Genomic DNA, 15,434 nt, shown 5'->3' on the forward strand with positions numbered 1-15,434 from the left:
AGACGAAAAATTTACAAGTGTTGGATTCTTAGTTGACCCCCATATTTTTTGATGCAGATCTGTAAAGGAGGTCCTTACGAACCTAGCAAACCAAATGCGGTCAAAATGCGCCAGGATATGTGGCAGCTAGAGCTATTTTTATATCCTCAAGCTCACATTCAAAATTGCCCCTTAAAGTATGCAATGAAAAAAGCGACGCCCAAAAACAAAACCAAAATGGTTATTTCTAAGAATTTTATTTTGCAGCCCAAAAGTATGCAACTGCTTTTAATTGATTTTCATGGCATTTACATCGATTTGTTAAGTATGAGATTTTATGGTTTAAATGGACAATCAATAAATTTGTTTATCGAGCTTTGCTTAAATGTACTCTGTCAAAATTAAACAAATAAAACAGCAATGCGATAATTTACAAATCTTCAGCTGCTGGTCGTCTGTGAAAGTATGCAATGAATTGCATTGTTCAAATGCATTTGCTGATTTAATTACACGTCCTAAAAGTATGCAGCGTGCTTTGGATAAGTGCGCATTTCGAGAAACGATTAAAAGTATGCAATGATTGTTGGTCGTGGCATGCCTAAAAGTATGCTAGAAATCTCGCATGTTTCGAGCGCAAACTTATTTCCACAATTTTGCTGACCTCTTTCTGCTTTTGTCGGACAATCGATAGCAACCTGCGAATAAGTAAAGAGAGGGGTAAAAAAAATGCAAGTTAGAAATCATTTGAAATGATTCGTTGATAATGCTAGTTTGATTTCAGCTGCTCTTAGCACTTGCCGCTGGCTACTCTCCCCTCCCCCTCCTCCTTTCACCTGTTAATCCCTCTTAGTTCAGCTTGCCAGCTGCTTTTGAGAAATCATTTGACTTGTCAACGTCACAACCCTTTCAATAGCAACACACACACACTCACACACACATACAACTGTGACAGCGAGAGAGAGAAAGAGAGGGGAAGAGTGGTCGTTGCCCGTTTATCAAACGCTTTTGGAATGTTGTGTGACATCTTCGCGCAGCGTTGCGTTTATCATGCCTTCTCTCTCTTTCTCTTCTTCGCTCATCCGTCTGCCTTCCTGCGTTCGTTCTGCCACTTTTCCGCCTCCGTCTCCTCTTCGTCTGCTCTTCGCAGTCAAAGTCAAGCAAGAAAAAGCGCAAATCAGCCACAATTGCCGCTGACAGACGCAACCAATGCAAAGCTATTCCTTTGTATGGTTATATGTGTATGTGTGTGTGTGTGTGCAGTGCTTTGTGACGCTGTGTGTATGTGTGTGTGTGTGAATAAGTGTGGCTTTGACATTATTTGTGCTGCAAGCTGACAGATTCTCGCTACGGCAGCATTAAATTGAATTTTGACATTTCTTTGCCTGCATATGCCAAAAAGTCGACACACACACACACACGTGCATCTATTTATGTGATTGTGTGTTTTTTTTTGTCGTATTAAAGTTGTGTCACATGCAGAAGCAACCTAACCTCAATACTAATAATATATTAATAGAATAATACTTACTCTTCTTCTTCTCCTCATCATCATCTTATTAATTGTTGTTCTCATCCATTGATAATTAAATGCATCGACTTAACCTTTGACCTTCGATTGTTGGCTACCTTTGGAAATGAATTTCTCACGTTTCACATACAATTTGTATAACCGGAAGTGTATTGAACTGACTGCAATCCTCAGTCAAATGCCTTCTCCTTATCCACATCCACATCCACATCCAAAACCAAATCCAAGTCCAAGACGCAAGCTCAAATTCCACAATCCTCATTCCCGATGCCCAGCTTGCTTATGAACATTTCATATTAGTTGCCTTCATACCCTGTAAACGATAAAGACAAACGGGGTATTAACCACAATCGCTAAGAAATTCAAACGATAACAAGTTATCGATCTTAAATGAATAGTAATCACAACTTTCAATACTAGCTTATATTATTGTTCTATAGAATTTAGTTTTAACTTAGCGTAAAACTCGGTTAAGTGTCTATTTTAATAAAGTAGCAAATAATGAAGAAATAGCTTGATTACATACCGATAACAAACGATAATAAGTTATCAATTTTAAATGAAGTGACTAGTACAACAACTTTTAATACTAGCTTTTATCACTGTTCTATAAAATTTAAGCCTAAAACTACTTTAAGTGTCTAGTTTAATAAGCTAGCAAATAATGAAAAAAAAAACTTGATTACATACCGATAACAAACGATCCGATAACGACAAATTATCGAAGGCATTTATTCTCTGTAAAATGAATAGTAAATTCTTTAGAATTTATACTTTTCTTAGTTTTTCTCAGCGTAAAACTAGTTTAATAAGCAAGTAAATAAAGAAGATAAAGCTCAATTACAAACCGATAGCAAACGATAACAAGTTATCGATCTTAAATGAAGTGAATAGTACAACAACTTTTAATACTAGCTTATATTATTGTACTGTAAAATTTCGAATTTTTCTTAGCCTAAAACTACTTGAAATGGTTAGTTTAATAAACTAGCAGATAATGAAGAAAAAACTTGATTACATACCAAGAAAAAGCTCGATTACAAACCAATAGCAAACGATAACAAATTATCGAATTTATATAAAGTAAAAAGTGAATAGTGAATTCTATAGAATTTAGTATTTTTCGTATAAAAGCTTGATTACATACCAATGGCAAATGCAAATTTGTTACAGGGTCTCGCACAGTCGATACAAACTGAGAGTTCTGCTGCTTCTTCTCAGCCTGTTGTAGTTCTCATTGTTGTTGTTGTTGTTGTACTGGTTGTTGTTGTTAGCGGGGCACACAAATCGCCGCACGTACATAATGAGTTCCGCATTTCGCTTGGTGGACCACGCACCGAAATGCACTCACACACACACACACACAGAGCTAGAGATGGCGTGCTTGTATGTGTGTGTGTGAGTAGTGGATGGAGACAAAGCGTGTAAAGTGATTTTGATACCCTATGTTTAAGGAAGAGATAAATTGAAATACAGAAGATGAGAGATACAGTATGCCATTTAAAATTAGTTTATATAATGGTTCTGCATTAAAAAAAAAATGAAAAAAAGTAACTAAACATATTATTTTTGCATGCAAACTCAAAAAATATGTTTTTTCTTCAGTTTCCTGACATACTGTAAGTAAATGTTATAAATGAAAAAAGTTTGGCAGCTTTATATAAAAATGTTAATTATAGTTATTAGCAACTTCTTCATATACTTTACAGGGTAACTTCTAGTCGATCAGCAGCTACAATTGTAACTCTAATAGTCTTCTGGCTTGTTGTGTTGCTGCTGCTGTTGGTTATTACTCGTATTAGCTTCTCTGGCCAGCTCCTGCTTTTGTTTCTTCCGCCAGCCTCGCGGTCCTTTCTCCTGTGGCATTCCCCCTCGACCCCCTCGACCCCTTGGCCACACCTTCGTCAATTGTGATGCGTGTGCTCAAATTGCAGAGGATTATGGGTCTTAATTTTATGATTGCTTCTTTAATCAGAGACCTAACTGCACGCCAATTATGTTCTGACCGTGCTAATTGTTTCTATTTCTGTTTCTCATTCTCTTTTACTCATCTTTCGGTGTGTGTGTGTGTGTGTGTGTTCCTTGGCATTTCCTATTTTAGCCAACTCATTTGATGTGGCCTTAATCGATGTGCGTTATTTGCGATTAGCCGAACGCCAAATGAGCCACGTAGTCACTCAGTTTAGAGTTCTGTTCCTGTTCCCCCTTTTGCACCTTGTTATTTCGCCATAGCTAATAGCTAATCGCTAAAGATGAACACGTGATCCAAACTCAATTTATCGATAGCATACCTATATAAATTCCAAATAGATCGTGTTGAGTTGTGAAGAGTTCTCGAGTCAAGCTAATATTTAAACTGATATAATAATATATTCTTATTACAATAAAATCTTTGTGATCTAAACTCAATTTATAGATAACATATAACTAAATAAATTCTCAATAGATCGACTTGTATTGCAAATAATGAATGACCGAGTCATGTTAATATTTAAATTGATGTAATAAATATTTCACAAATTTGCCAACAGAATATAAATAAGAATATAAAGACAATATAATAAATACGTATTACAAACTTGAAGGCAATAATAATATAATCATATTACATTAAAATCTTTTTCATCTTGAAGATGACTTTCTTTTTGTGTGAATGGCATTTAACAAGTGCAAATACATAATTAAAATGGCGTTCAGCAAAAAAGCTTAAGAGTGGCCGGATCATTAACCACTTTAAGTAATCACACAAAAGCTCTAAAGGAAATACTAAGAAAAAATACTAGTACATATTTAACGTGTTATCGATAGCGATGATAGCGATAACAATGCATGTGCTTGCATACACGACATGCCAGCAGACTTCGTGTTGTTGTTGTTGTTGTTGGTCAACATTTGTCTTGTCGCCCATGCGAACTGCAGCTGAGGGCGCATAATGAATGCGTGTTTAGCCATAATAAAATGTAGCGGCATTCCACAACCAAGCCACAAAACATGGCACACTACACATGCGAGACAGAGACACAGATAGCGAAGGAGTACTTTAGGAGTATATATGTGTGTATATGTATGTATATGTATGTATGTGCATATAATATATATGTACATACATACGTTCTGCTGCTGGCCAGAGAAAAACTGTGCTTCACTGTGGCTGTTGCCACAAGTTGTAGTTGCAATAAAACATTTTGCAATGCAACGCAGCAAGCACCGCAATCATTTTGCAATGCAACATGTGGCGGTTGGGATCGTCGTACAAGAGAGCACCAAACAAACCAAAATCCGTTATACAAAGCTGCCTCCTACCTATTATCCTCTCTCTCTCTCTCTCTCACTCGCTGTCCAGTTTGTGCAGTCATGCGGAAAAAGTCGTAAATAAATAATATGCAAGTGCATGTTAAACTACAGCAATAGCAGCAGCAACAACAACAACAACAGGCAATATAGAGGGAGACAGCATTTGCACTCACTCTAGGTGAGAGCGAAGCAGAGTGCATAGAACAATGACAGCTGAGCGTGAAAATAAACAATGGCGTTCGTCAAAGAGCTTGAGAGTTGCCAGATCAGCCGCTGCTTTGATCTTAGCTTTGATCAAAGTGCCAACAGATGGCGCTTAATTAGGGTCTTCGCTTGGTTGCGATGCCAACGTTCGAAGAACAAAAATTGCTAATCTCTGAAGCAATTGGAAATGTTGTAATTATGAGCAGGAAATCGACAGAAAAAGGATAAAACGCGAGACTTTCAGTCCATGTTGTGAGCTCGTGGTAATTAATAAAAAAAAATGTCATTAAAGTTGGCAAGCAGGAAACCCAAGCACATCAAAATGTTTGCTGCATACTTCGCAGGGCGTAACATGCGTACATCTCTTTTTTTTTGCTCGTTTTTTCTGCTGTTTTGTAATTTAAAAGTAGAACAACTGTAGCAGAGCTAACTAATTATAACTTTAATGCAGTTGCTTGCTTTGCTGGTTTCCCAAGGTTTTCCCCCCATTCAAATGTCCATCAAAGGGACGCGCCCCGATGATGATGTCTATGACAACGAAAACAGTCGAAAACACAAATTCTATATTTTGGTCACTTGACCTGTGACTTTTTAACTCAATTGCCGAACGGAATGTGCCATGAAGTGAACAATTGGCAAGCAGTGGGCAGAGGGGAGAGGGCGGGGCTGCTTATCAGTGAATGATTGTGGAAAAAAGGACTCGCGAGTGCTTTTAGGCGATTCTCAAGCACAAAAAAAAAAAGAAAAAGGCTTCGAGAGTCATTAAGTTTATTAAGTGCCAGTGCAGATAATCCAAAATGAGTGCATGCCAAATGGAAAAGTAACGCAATTTACGCTTTCGCATCGCTCGCATTCCATTCCCTTCCAATCCCTTCCATTCCAGAGACGCCCACCTTATGGTATCTGAGTTGCCCCTTGGAGCAAAGTTTGCCACCAAAGTACACAGAGCAAGAGTGAAAAAGAGATAACAAACAATGTGCGGTGGCGGGCAAATTGCCCGCTGCAGCTACAAAACTTCTGTCGCTGCGGCCCGCAAAAGATTATCACTATCAAGCCAAGTCAAAGGCAAAGCCAAAGCCAGATAGACAAATGCACAGTGAATATGGGAGAGCGACAGAGAGCGAACGAGCCTTGGCCGAATTATTTTCGCCATCGCTTATCGCAGCCGCAGCAACTGATGATGTAAAAATAATTTCTTTGTTACTGCGTTATCGCAACAAAAGTTGTGGAAAACCACTTGATGTGATAAGCACGCTGCTGCTGCACTCATTTGCAGTCACAGAAAACAATGAAAGTTATTTGCAATTAAATGCTACTTTTGATTTCCCCTTTCAGCAATCAAATTGTAGCAATTACTTCGATTCTAATTTCAAATTCAAATTCAAATGCGATAAACTAAAAATGTGTCGATTAATCGTTTTGCACTTACCAGCGTGACATTTGCTCGCTGCTATGGCCAAGCGAGAGGGCAGCGCCTGTTATCGATAACACAGCACAAGCATAGATAACAGCTGTTGCCGGCGACCGTCGCTTAGCTTATTTAGATTGGACACAGCGCCAGCATTTGAGCACTCGCCTTTTGCACTCCCAAAGCGACGCAGGCGTCGTTGCCAGCTGTCTGTCTGTCTGACTGTTATTTTTCCGTTATTTTGTTATTATTAAACACGACACATTCCCAATTTCCGGCTTGCTTTCTCCCCCCCACAATCATGGAGCAACAATTGCTGCAATTCATCAATTGCCGCCTGGTGCGGAATCATCAGCTGGTCCACGACGATCTGTGGGTGCGTGATGGCAAGATCATCAATCCGGAGCCTGTGTTCTTTGACGAACAGACGAAGGCGCATCGACGCATTGACTGCAAGGGCGCCATCATTGCTCCAGGCTACATCGATGTGCAGATAAACGGTAAACACTTAATCGAGGGGGGGATAAGCGAGGCGCGGGTTGAATGTACTCGCAAACACACACACATTCCACATTCCAAGTTCGCTTTCATTCAATTGAACATCAAGGTCACATTCAGTTCGCTGTCCCAGTTATAAATTGCTGGAGATGAGATTACGCGTTAATCGTTATCGTAATCGTGTGATGGCGATAACACGATTGTAAACATAAACAGTGCGAGCGAAACAGAGAGAAAGCACACACACACAGATAAGTTGCGAATTGTCGTTCATCTCTTTCTCGCACACAGGTGGCTATGGCGTGGACTTCTCCTATGACAAAGACACAACCGAAGCGGGCGTAACGAAAGTGGCACGCGGTCTCGTCGCCAGCGGCGTCACCTCGTTCTGCCCCACACTGGTGACGTCACCCAATGACAGTTACCACAGCATACTGCCCCGCATGCCAACGCTAATTGAGGGCGGCGCCGGCGTTCTGGGCGTCCACGTCGAGGGTCCGTTCATCAATCCCCAGAAGAAGGGCGCACATCCCGAGAACTGCATACAGACTATCGACAAGGTGAGTTATCATCGGATAATCCACTTATCATATTAATCACAAACTTCTTAGGGCATGGCAACACTTCGCGAGGTTTATGGCAGCCTGGAACGCATCAAGATCATCACGCTGGCGCCGGAGCAAGTGCGCGATCCGAGCGTCATTCGGGACCTCGTCGAGGCGGGCATCACCGTCTCCTTAGGCCATTCGATGGGCACTCTGAGTGACGGCGAACGAGCTGTGCGCCATGGCGCCACACTGATCACACATCTCTTCAATGCCATGCTCCCTTTCCATCATCGTGATCCCGGACTGGTGGGACTCCTGGCTTCGGATGCCATACCAGCGGGCAAGACGATCTACTTTGGCATCATCTCCGATGGCGTCCACACGCATCCAGCTGCTTTACGCATTGCGTATCGGACACATCGCGAGGGTCTTGTACTCGTGACGGATGCCATCTCCGCTCTGGGATTGGAGGAGGGAGTGCATCACATTGGCCAGCTGCCGCTGCAGGTGAAGCAGGGCAAAGCGTTCATTGCAGGCACCGAAACACTTTGCGGCAGCATTGCGCCCATGGACGAGTGTGTGCGCATCTTCCACAAAGCAACTGGTAACGAGTCCTCAATCTATTCTCCGTATCCCTTTAATCACTTCCCTTCCTTAGACTGCTCCCAGGTGTATGCCATTGAGGCGGCTTCCCTGCATCCGGCCAAGTGTTTGGGCATCGAGCGACAGAAAGGAACTCTCGACTTTGACTCGGATGCCGACTTCATTCTGCTGGACGATGAACTGCAGTTGCTCTCCACCTGGATTGCCGGTGTTTGCGTCCATTCCAAATGACATCGTCATCTCCCTCACACACTCTCCACTCCCTCTGTCTCTCTCTCTCACTCACACAAAATACGGCTGTTGCGATTTGTTGTTGTTTGTTTTGTTTTTATTATTATTTTGGATTAGATGACGCTTTAAATTGTTCGTTTATGTTTAATCATTAAATCATTTGGTGTGAACAACTACGCTAAATCCATATACATTAACAAATTATAAGTATTACGAACGAACGAATGACCAAAACAAAAAAAAAAAAAAAACGAATTACAATTATGTATACTATATCGATCTGTGTTTGTTTGTTTGTATATATATATATGTATATGGTATCCGACCAAAAAATGGCTAAGAAAGTTCTCTTCTAGCGATTTTAAACATAATTACGTTAAACATTCCAGCATCGATAAATCGCAGCATCGATTAATCGTTAATCGTTCCGAGTTTCCATTCGTTTTTTAGTTTATACACAGAAATCGGTTCCACATCATTCATTTCCTCCATTTCATTTCATTTCATTTCATTTTCTTTTTTGGCAATAACAAAACAAAAAGCAAGTTTCAAGCTAGGCTAACTAACGATATATATAATATAGTATGTGTGTATGTATATTTTTAGGAGTCATAAACAAAATGCATATCGAACCGGAAACGGAAACTTAACTCAGCCTAATGCGCGTGTTGTTTTTTTTTTTTTTTTCATTTTTCCCCAAGTATTTATTTCTTTATTTGGGGGAGGAGAGGAGAGCGTATAAAAATTGCTGATCGCATTTAAAAAGTTTAGCATTAGAAAAAACATTAGTTACAAAGTTACAGTTACAGTTCTACACACACACACACACACACATGCATACACACTTAAGTGATCTCTCCGAAAGTGAGGCTAAAAACGATACACATACATTAATATTTAATTGGTTTTCTCTCTTCTTTAGTTTCAGTTAAAGTTTAAGCTTTGTTTTCGTTTCGTGGTATTACAATATTAACCATATACAAATACAAATGTGTGTGTTTCTTTCGATCATTTATTTCCATTTCCGTTTCCGTTCCAGTTGCAAAATGCAACAGCAAAAAAAACACTTTCCACTTTTTTTGCTGCTTCTTCTTCTACTATTCAATTCGTTTCGGTTCTGTTTTGGTTTTTGTTTTTCCTTGGGTTGTGCGTTTTCCAACACTTGTGTTCTATGTTTTGTTCTTGTTTTCTTTCTTGTTGTAAAGTTACTCCAAATTACACAGTATACAATATTATAATATATATTTATATAGAGTATATGTGTATATATTAAACTTTAGGTAGGTTGTTTTTCTGCTCTCGCCCCGCGCTCGTGTGTGTGTTTTGTTTTACATATGTGTGTTGCCTAAATTTATTGCTTAGCTGGTTGATGCAGTTTTTCACACTGACTGTGACTGACGGCTATGACACTTGGTTAGTTTTGAAGTCGTGTTGGTTAGAGCGAGACAGCAAGCAGATCGATTGCAATTTGCAATTGGCCGGGGGTGGGTGGCGACGTTGCCACCTGGTCGAAAACGCAGTACACGCAGCATACAACAACGATCACTATTAGCAAAAACGTACAAAGAAAAAAAACAACACAAAATAGATACACCGAAAAGCGCTAGGTTTTGCCAAGTTTGTTATATATGTATATATATGTATGTGTGTGTATATGTGTGTGTATATTTGCTTGCACTTATTTATGTGTGTGTGTGTGTGTATATGCATGTAATGTAGATCACAAAACCAACCGCGAACGTTGAAACTAGGCAAGTGTCATAGAACCGCATTACGCACAACACTTGTTGTAGCCCGGCGCCTTGTCGCCGTTGCCGCGATCAATGACGACACGCTCGGTATTCTCGGCCGATTCGCGTCCAGATGTTTTATCTAATATGGCCTCGGCAAGCTCACAAAATGCGCCCTCGATGTTTGTATTTGATTTGGCGGATGTTTCCATAAACCGAATGCCATGTTCCCGTGCAATCTAAACAGAGAGAGAGCGAGAGTGAGGAAGTGTATAACAGTTGTAGAACAGTATTGTTTGCTTTATTTACCGCTTCGCCGCGCTCTTTGCTGACCACTCGCTTGTCCGACATATCGCACTTGTTGCCCAATATCATCTTCTCCACATCCTCATTTGCATGCTGCAGATAGAGAGAGAATTATTAGTAATCGATGATCAGCTGTTTTTTTAAGCTCACTCTTACCTCGTCTATATTCCGCAGCCATTTAACGATATTCTCGAAACTTTTCTCATTCGTTATGTCATAGACGAGCATTATCCCCATCGCGCCACGATAATAGGATGTGGTGATTGTGTGAAATCTCTCCTGGCCGGCAGTGTCCCATATTTGTAGTTTGATCTTTTTGCCCCTGAGTTCGACTGTTTTGATTTTGAAATCAATTCCTGTGGAAACAAACGAATAAGCGAACACAAACAAATCGATTAGTAAGCAATTATCGAATCGAAATGAATTCTCAATGTCAATGACGTCACAGCGTGACAACAAGCTGACTGTTGCGTATTTATCGTTTATCGTTTATCATGCTTTTTTTTTACTGTTTTTTCATTTTTATTGATAACAATTCCCATTTAGTTAGTCAACCAATTTCCAATGTGTGTGTGTGAATCATAATACACACACACACACACACAGGCAAAGCTCTCATATGTATGTGTGTATGCGTCACAATAATTAATCTAGTTAACCAACACTACTCGCTCGGTTAGTGACTGCATTTTATATCCCCCCACACATACACACACACACATACGTATATGCATAGCGGTTAACCACCAGCAATAACAACATCACCAATAATAACAACAACTGTATTGTGATTAATGCGGGCTTCTCGAGTCCAAAGGCTATCGCCAATGATCGGACGAAATACGCGATGTAAAATGCAAAGACAAAGCGCATAAATACATCCTTCTCATATAGTACACAATGCATTAAACTTGTTAAGATTACAGACAATGCCACGCCCAATAGCCCAACATGCAAGTATCCCTAACATCCTCGTTGTTGTTGTTGTTGGGTTTGGGCGCCGCCTACGCATCATCGGCACTTGACAATGCCGCTTGCAATTGCAATATATACACACACGTACACACACACACACACATGCAAACGCATGCATGCATATGCAGGCAACGCAACTTTGAAAGTACATACACACACATAAGAATTGGATGTATGTGTAAGTGAAGGGCAGGGAGGGGGGCCGCACTGAAATGCGCCATTTGTGCTTACCTATGGTTGATATAAATGTGGATGTGAAGGCATCATCCGAGAATCGGAAGAGTATACAGGTTTTTCCAACGCCCGAATCTCCAATTAATAAGAGTTTAAAAAGCAAATCGTAAGTTTTCTTTGCCATTTCACGTTACGGCACGCGCACAAACGCACACACAACACACGCACGCACACTGACTCGCACTCACACACACGGTCAGTCACTCAAACCAACACTAACTCAACTGAGGCTCTCCTACAGATGAACAAAGCAAACGCACCAAGGCACACACACAGAACAAAAAACGACGCACAGGTGACACAATTATATATTTATACAATTATTTTTATTTGCTTGTATCGGATTGTTGTCTTTTATTGGCGCGTATTCTGGATTTTATTAATACAAATTATTGCGTTGAATTAGTCAAACGGTCTTTTTTATTTTTCTACGCAATGCAATTGTTGCTGTTCAATGCTTCAGTGTGACCGTTGATCTATGGGCGAAAAAGCCCGCTACTCGATTGAAACACACACAGATGTTTTCTCATACCGATAGTGGCAGCGTTGCCACCTCTGACAAGGTTGCCGTTCATCAGAAAAAAGATTTAAATTGTTTATATTTTTGCAAGGAAAACATTCGAGGTATGTATGATAAATTAGAATTAACACAATAGAAAAATAACTGAAAATAATATATTTATAAATATCGATATTTTAAAATATCCCAATTCACGACCTATGTCAACACTAATTGATTGGGGAACTACACAACAAATAATATGGGAAATACATACATAAATACACATTCCTATGTCTTATTGAATAGTCGATGGATCAGCAGTTCCAGGCAGAAAATCAACGCTGCAATAGCGTACAAACTGCCCATTACACCATAAATGGCAGTTAGCTGGGTTTCGTGAATGCGTCGCCTGTGCTCCTGCTGCTGCAGTTCCTCCTCGTTGTTCTCCCGCCTTTGGTTGCGATGCACGGACTCAGCGAAGGTGGCTCGCCGCCAAAAGTCAATGAACCCACTGGCATCAAGTCGACGTATTAAATTCGTAAATTCCGAATAGAAATACGTATGCTTGGGCATATAGATGACCACCTGCTGGACATTGACGTACTGCGTCAATATGTGATAGTTCTCCTCTTGGCCCGTGTCACGCAGATGCGCTTTGGTCACGTCCAGTCCAGCAATAGCAAACGAACGCCTGCCGATGCTGCGATTGTGCTGCAGTGCATCGAGGACATTTTGATCATACGACGTAGTAAAGCCCGTGAAGCTGTCATAGTGGCAATCCACTTGCGGCATCTCACGGAGCATTTGCAGCGTGTTCGAGGTGCAAAACGCACGAAAGTTGGACGACAGCAGCTGCTCAAACGAGCTGGGCAGCGTCTCGAACAATTGCAGACGCATAAAGTGAAACAACAGCGACTGATAAATGATGCGCAGCGGAATGCTGCCCAGCAGCCAATGCGCGTAGACAAGACGCTGCAGCCAGCAGCGTGGGAGGCGCGGCACTGCCACGCCCAGCAGCAGCTCCACCACCTGCAATCCCAAGCGTCGCCAGTGCCACACATAGACGCTCCAATGCAGCAACAAGGCGGCGAGCAGCGTTTGCCACACCGGCCACTGAAAGGGGAACGTGAGCCAGGCAAGGCGGCCAAAGCGAAAGTTGTCGCTCTCCACAACGGCCACCAGAGGAGCATAATAGTGAGCTGGCGTCGAGGTCATCAGTTGATCGCGTCGCGCTGTCTTACGGAAATAGCCAATGCTCATGTTGACGCGTTGCTGCATTATCTACACAAGAAGAAATGATTAGGGAATACATTTAAAGCAATACTCGACTACTTGCTAATTCAATTGGTCCATTAATGCTGCCATTGGCCATGGCCAGTTTGTACTGATCCACTCGCAGCAGATGCAGCTTGTGCAGCACGAGACTAAAGTTGAGACGCTGCGCCAAATGTTGCACCAATTGCATCTCAAAGCCGCCGGCAGTGCGTCCAGGACTGAGCTCCACATACGGTGGCATGTGCCACAGCAGCAGCGTGAGCGGGCATTGGGAGAGCTGTCGCAGCTTGTTGGGAAACATGGGAGCATTGATCATGCGCTGACCATCGAAGCGATTCACTAGCTGCGCCTCGGCCAGCTGACAACGCTGCTCCTGATACGGATAATAGCTATAGACGAGCACCTCCACCTGTGCCGTCTGCACCATCACGTTGCAGTTGAGCCAATAATGTGCCAGACAGTATTCCAGGATCAGCTGTCGCTCGCGTTCGATGTATTGATCGCGTGTCTGCAGAAAGATGAAATAATACTCGTGATCATCGTAGCCCGCATTGTCCTCCGCAATGCGTGTATCACTAAAAGCAAATGTGGATTATGGACTGCCTTTGAAATTCGATGTCTACTCACAGTAAACTCTCATAGGAGTCGACAAGCAACAGATTGCAGTACTTGCGTCCAGGCACATGGACACTCTGCGTGCCATTTGCGCGCAGCATTTGAACAGTGCCATCGCTCCATGTGCTCAACAAGACGCCAATCACATGCTGAAACCAAGTGTCCAGCATGCTGGAGCGTGTGGCTGCCATTATCATCAGTGTCGGACTCAGCTGGGCAAACACATCCTGGATGACGTGACGCAGCGCACGCACCACATACAGATTCGCCTCCTCCCGCTGGACTCCAATCAAGGTGCTCTCCAAGTAACTGGCATAGATTTCGCTCACATTCATCATCGGTGTCTGCTTCCTGCTTAAATTGCAGCTGGACTGAGCTGAGAGCTGGGCTAGAAGGAGAACCATGATCTGGCTGGCAGATAAAGGTGCCGAGTTAATCATTTTAATTAGCCGTTAAGCAAACATTGTTGCACCGCGCAGTGTTGTCAATCACTTGAATTGGAAAAAGGCTGCATTAGTACGTAATAATAGCGGAAGAATATAGAAAACAAAAAAATGAGGCTCAATCTTTAACACTAATAAATAAACCTAAATATATAATTTTATCTATAAAGAAAACTTTTAAAGTGTAGAACGTTGTTTTTTTCTAAATTTTTAAATAATTACCGTTTTCTAGCTGTTTTCAAATTTCTTCGGCTGATGTCCTTTGAAAATAGCCAGATCTGTCGGGAAAATGGCTGATTTGGTAACACTGAACACCGGTGGCCAAGTAATGCTCCCATTTGAATAACATTTTACGAAGCGATTCCTTGTGTGCTCCATTCCACCCCCTTTTTCCTTTATTTATTGTGAACGTCAAACATTTGATTTCAATCTCAGCTATTGGTTTTGTTTTAATGAGCAATTGAATTGAAATACGCTTGCGTCATTTTAACGGTGCTTGCCGCCATATTTAAAGGCAAGTGTCAAAGTGTCATCAAGTGCATTAGTTACAAAGTTGCCCGCACTCTACTGAAATTGCATTGTAACAATTATATACATACATATTGTGCATTACATTGTTTCCATGATTTGTATATTAAACCGAGCTATTATTATTTTTTCACAACACGATTAAATGCAAATTTGTATCACTTTGCGCACTGTCGTATGTGCTGAAAATTTTCTAAGCTAAAGCGTTGTCAATTATTTTACCAGATTAACATTTGATTGATTGATTCCCTTACATGAAGAATTGTATTTGGTATTAACATAAAAAATAAAATATACTATTAAACAAGAAGGTAGTTCTACTGTTAACAAATCGTAGTTGCGCGGCAGGTCTGTGAAGGTTGCCACATTGTTTTACGGAATTTAATGCAACCTGCTGGTATCACCTGCAATTCGATCGTAGCACTGCCAGAGAAGAAGAGTGAGACCGTAAACTATCGCTATGTGACATACGTCGATGTTTCAACATTATCGATGCATCGATAGTCATATCGATATTTGTTCACTTGTAGTAA

The 15,434-nt window shown here is 41.3% G+C and overlaps 3 protein-coding genes and 1 long non-coding RNA gene across 9 annotated transcripts; 1 reads left to right on the forward strand and 3 right to left on the reverse strand.

Moving 5' to 3' along the window:
• Positions 1–314: 314 nt before the first annotated feature.
• On the reverse strand, positions 315–6,547 carry LOC117574523 (uncharacterized). Of its 4 annotated transcripts, XR_007955688.1 has the most exons (5): positions 6,435–6,547; positions 2,655–2,950; positions 2,198–2,245; positions 1,508–1,820; positions 315–674 (listed from the first exon to the last, which is right to left on the reverse strand). It is a non-coding gene; the product is annotated as an uncharacterized LOC117574523 (long non-coding RNA). The 4 variants fall into 4 exon arrangements; XR_007955689.1 differs by lacking the exons at positions 2,198–2,245; positions 6,435–6,547 and adding an exon at positions 3,215–3,337 and having other exon boundaries at positions 318–674; XR_007955690.1 differs by lacking the exons at positions 2,198–2,245; positions 6,435–6,547 and adding an exon at positions 3,210–3,337 and having other exon boundaries at positions 318–674.
• A 21-nt stretch (positions 6,548–6,568) lies between these two features.
• Positions 6,569–8,517, forward strand: LOC117574515 (N-acetylglucosamine-6-phosphate deacetylase). Its single transcript, XM_034258378.2, has 4 exons — positions 6,569–6,913; positions 7,203–7,471; positions 7,523–8,063; positions 8,118–8,517. Exons 1-4 carry the CDS (start codon positions 6,715–6,717, stop codon positions 8,291–8,293), a joined length of 1,185 nt encoding a protein of 394 aa, XP_034114269.1. The 5' UTR covers positions 6,569–6,714; the 3' UTR covers positions 8,294–8,517.
• A 330-nt stretch (positions 8,518–8,847) lies between these two features.
• LOC117578122 (ras-related protein Rab-10) lies at positions 8,848–12,006 on the reverse strand. The gene is made up of 4 exons (XM_034263309.2): positions 11,536–12,006; positions 10,486–10,685; positions 10,333–10,422; positions 8,848–10,262 (listed from the first exon to the last, which is right to left on the reverse strand). Exons 1-4 carry the CDS (start codon positions 11,660–11,662, stop codon positions 10,065–10,067), a joined length of 615 nt encoding a protein of 204 aa, XP_034119200.1. The 5' UTR covers positions 11,663–12,006; the 3' UTR covers positions 8,848–10,064.
• Positions 12,007–12,210: 204 nt separating this feature from the next.
• Positions 12,211–15,342, reverse strand: LOC117578119 (uncharacterized). Of its 3 annotated transcripts, XM_052008646.1 has the most exons (5): positions 15,156–15,342; positions 14,596–14,940; positions 13,943–14,341; positions 13,377–13,890; positions 12,211–13,321 (listed from the first exon to the last, which is right to left on the reverse strand). In XM_052008646.1, the coding sequence occupies exons 2-5, from the start codon at positions 14,709–14,711 to the stop codon at positions 12,329–12,331; spliced, it is 2,022 nt and encodes a 673-aa protein (XP_051864606.1). In that variant the 5' UTR covers positions 14,712–14,940; positions 15,156–15,342; the 3' UTR covers positions 12,211–12,328. The 3 variants fall into 3 exon arrangements, with proteins under 3 accessions (XP_051864606.1, XP_034119195.1, XP_051864607.1); XM_034263304.2 differs by lacking the exon at positions 15,156–15,342 and having other exon boundaries at positions 12,212–13,321; positions 13,943–14,421; positions 14,596–14,691; XM_052008647.1 differs by having other exon boundaries at positions 13,148–13,321; positions 13,373–13,890; positions 14,596–15,342.
• Between the last annotated feature and the right edge of the window lie 92 nt (positions 15,343–15,434).

Source organism: Drosophila albomicans, chromosome X (assembly GCF_009650485.2).
Source record: "Drosophila albomicans strain 15112-1751.03 chromosome X, ASM965048v2, whole genome shotgun sequence".
In the NCBI taxonomy this organism is placed as follows: domain Eukaryota; kingdom Metazoa; phylum Arthropoda; class Insecta; order Diptera; family Drosophilidae; genus Drosophila; species Drosophila albomicans.

Excerpts from the sequence above, each read along its gene's own strand:
- LOC117574515 (XM_034258378.2), top strand. The coding sequence starts at position 6,715 with ATGGAGCAACAATTGCTGCAATTCATCAATTGCCGCCTGGTGCGGAAT. Across the intron at positions 7,472-7,522 it reads GCATACAGACTATCGACAAG|GGCATGGCAACACTTCGCGA; the intron begins GTGAGTTATCAT and ends CAAACTTCTTAG. Across the intron at positions 8,064-8,117 it reads CATCTTCCACAAAGCAACTG|ACTGCTCCCAGGTGTATGCC; the intron begins GTAACGAGTCCT and ends TCCCTTCCTTAG.
- LOC117578122 (XM_034263309.2), bottom strand. The coding sequence starts at position 11,662 with ATGGCAAAGAAAACTTACGATTTGCTTTTTAAACTCTTATTAATTGGA. Across the intron at positions 10,686-11,535 it reads CACATTTATATCAACCATAG|GAATTGATTTCAAAATCAAA; the intron begins GTAAGCACAAAT and ends TTGTTTCCACAG. Across the intron at positions 10,423-10,485 it reads GGCTGCGGAATATAGACGAG|CATGCAAATGAGGATGTGGA; the intron begins GTAAGAGTGAGC and ends CTCTATCTGCAG.
- LOC117578119 (XM_052008646.1), bottom strand. The coding sequence starts at position 14,711 with ATGGGAGCATTACTTGGCCACCGGTGTTCAGTGTTACCAAATCAGCCA. Across the intron at positions 13,891-13,942 it reads GACTCCTATGAGAGTTTACT|TGATACACGCATTGCGGAGG; the intron begins GTGAGTAGACAT and ends ATTTGCTTTTAG. Across the intron at positions 13,322-13,376 it reads TTAATGGACCAATTGAATTA|ATAATGCAGCAACGCGTCAA; the intron begins GCAAGTAGTCGA and ends CTTCTTGTGTAG.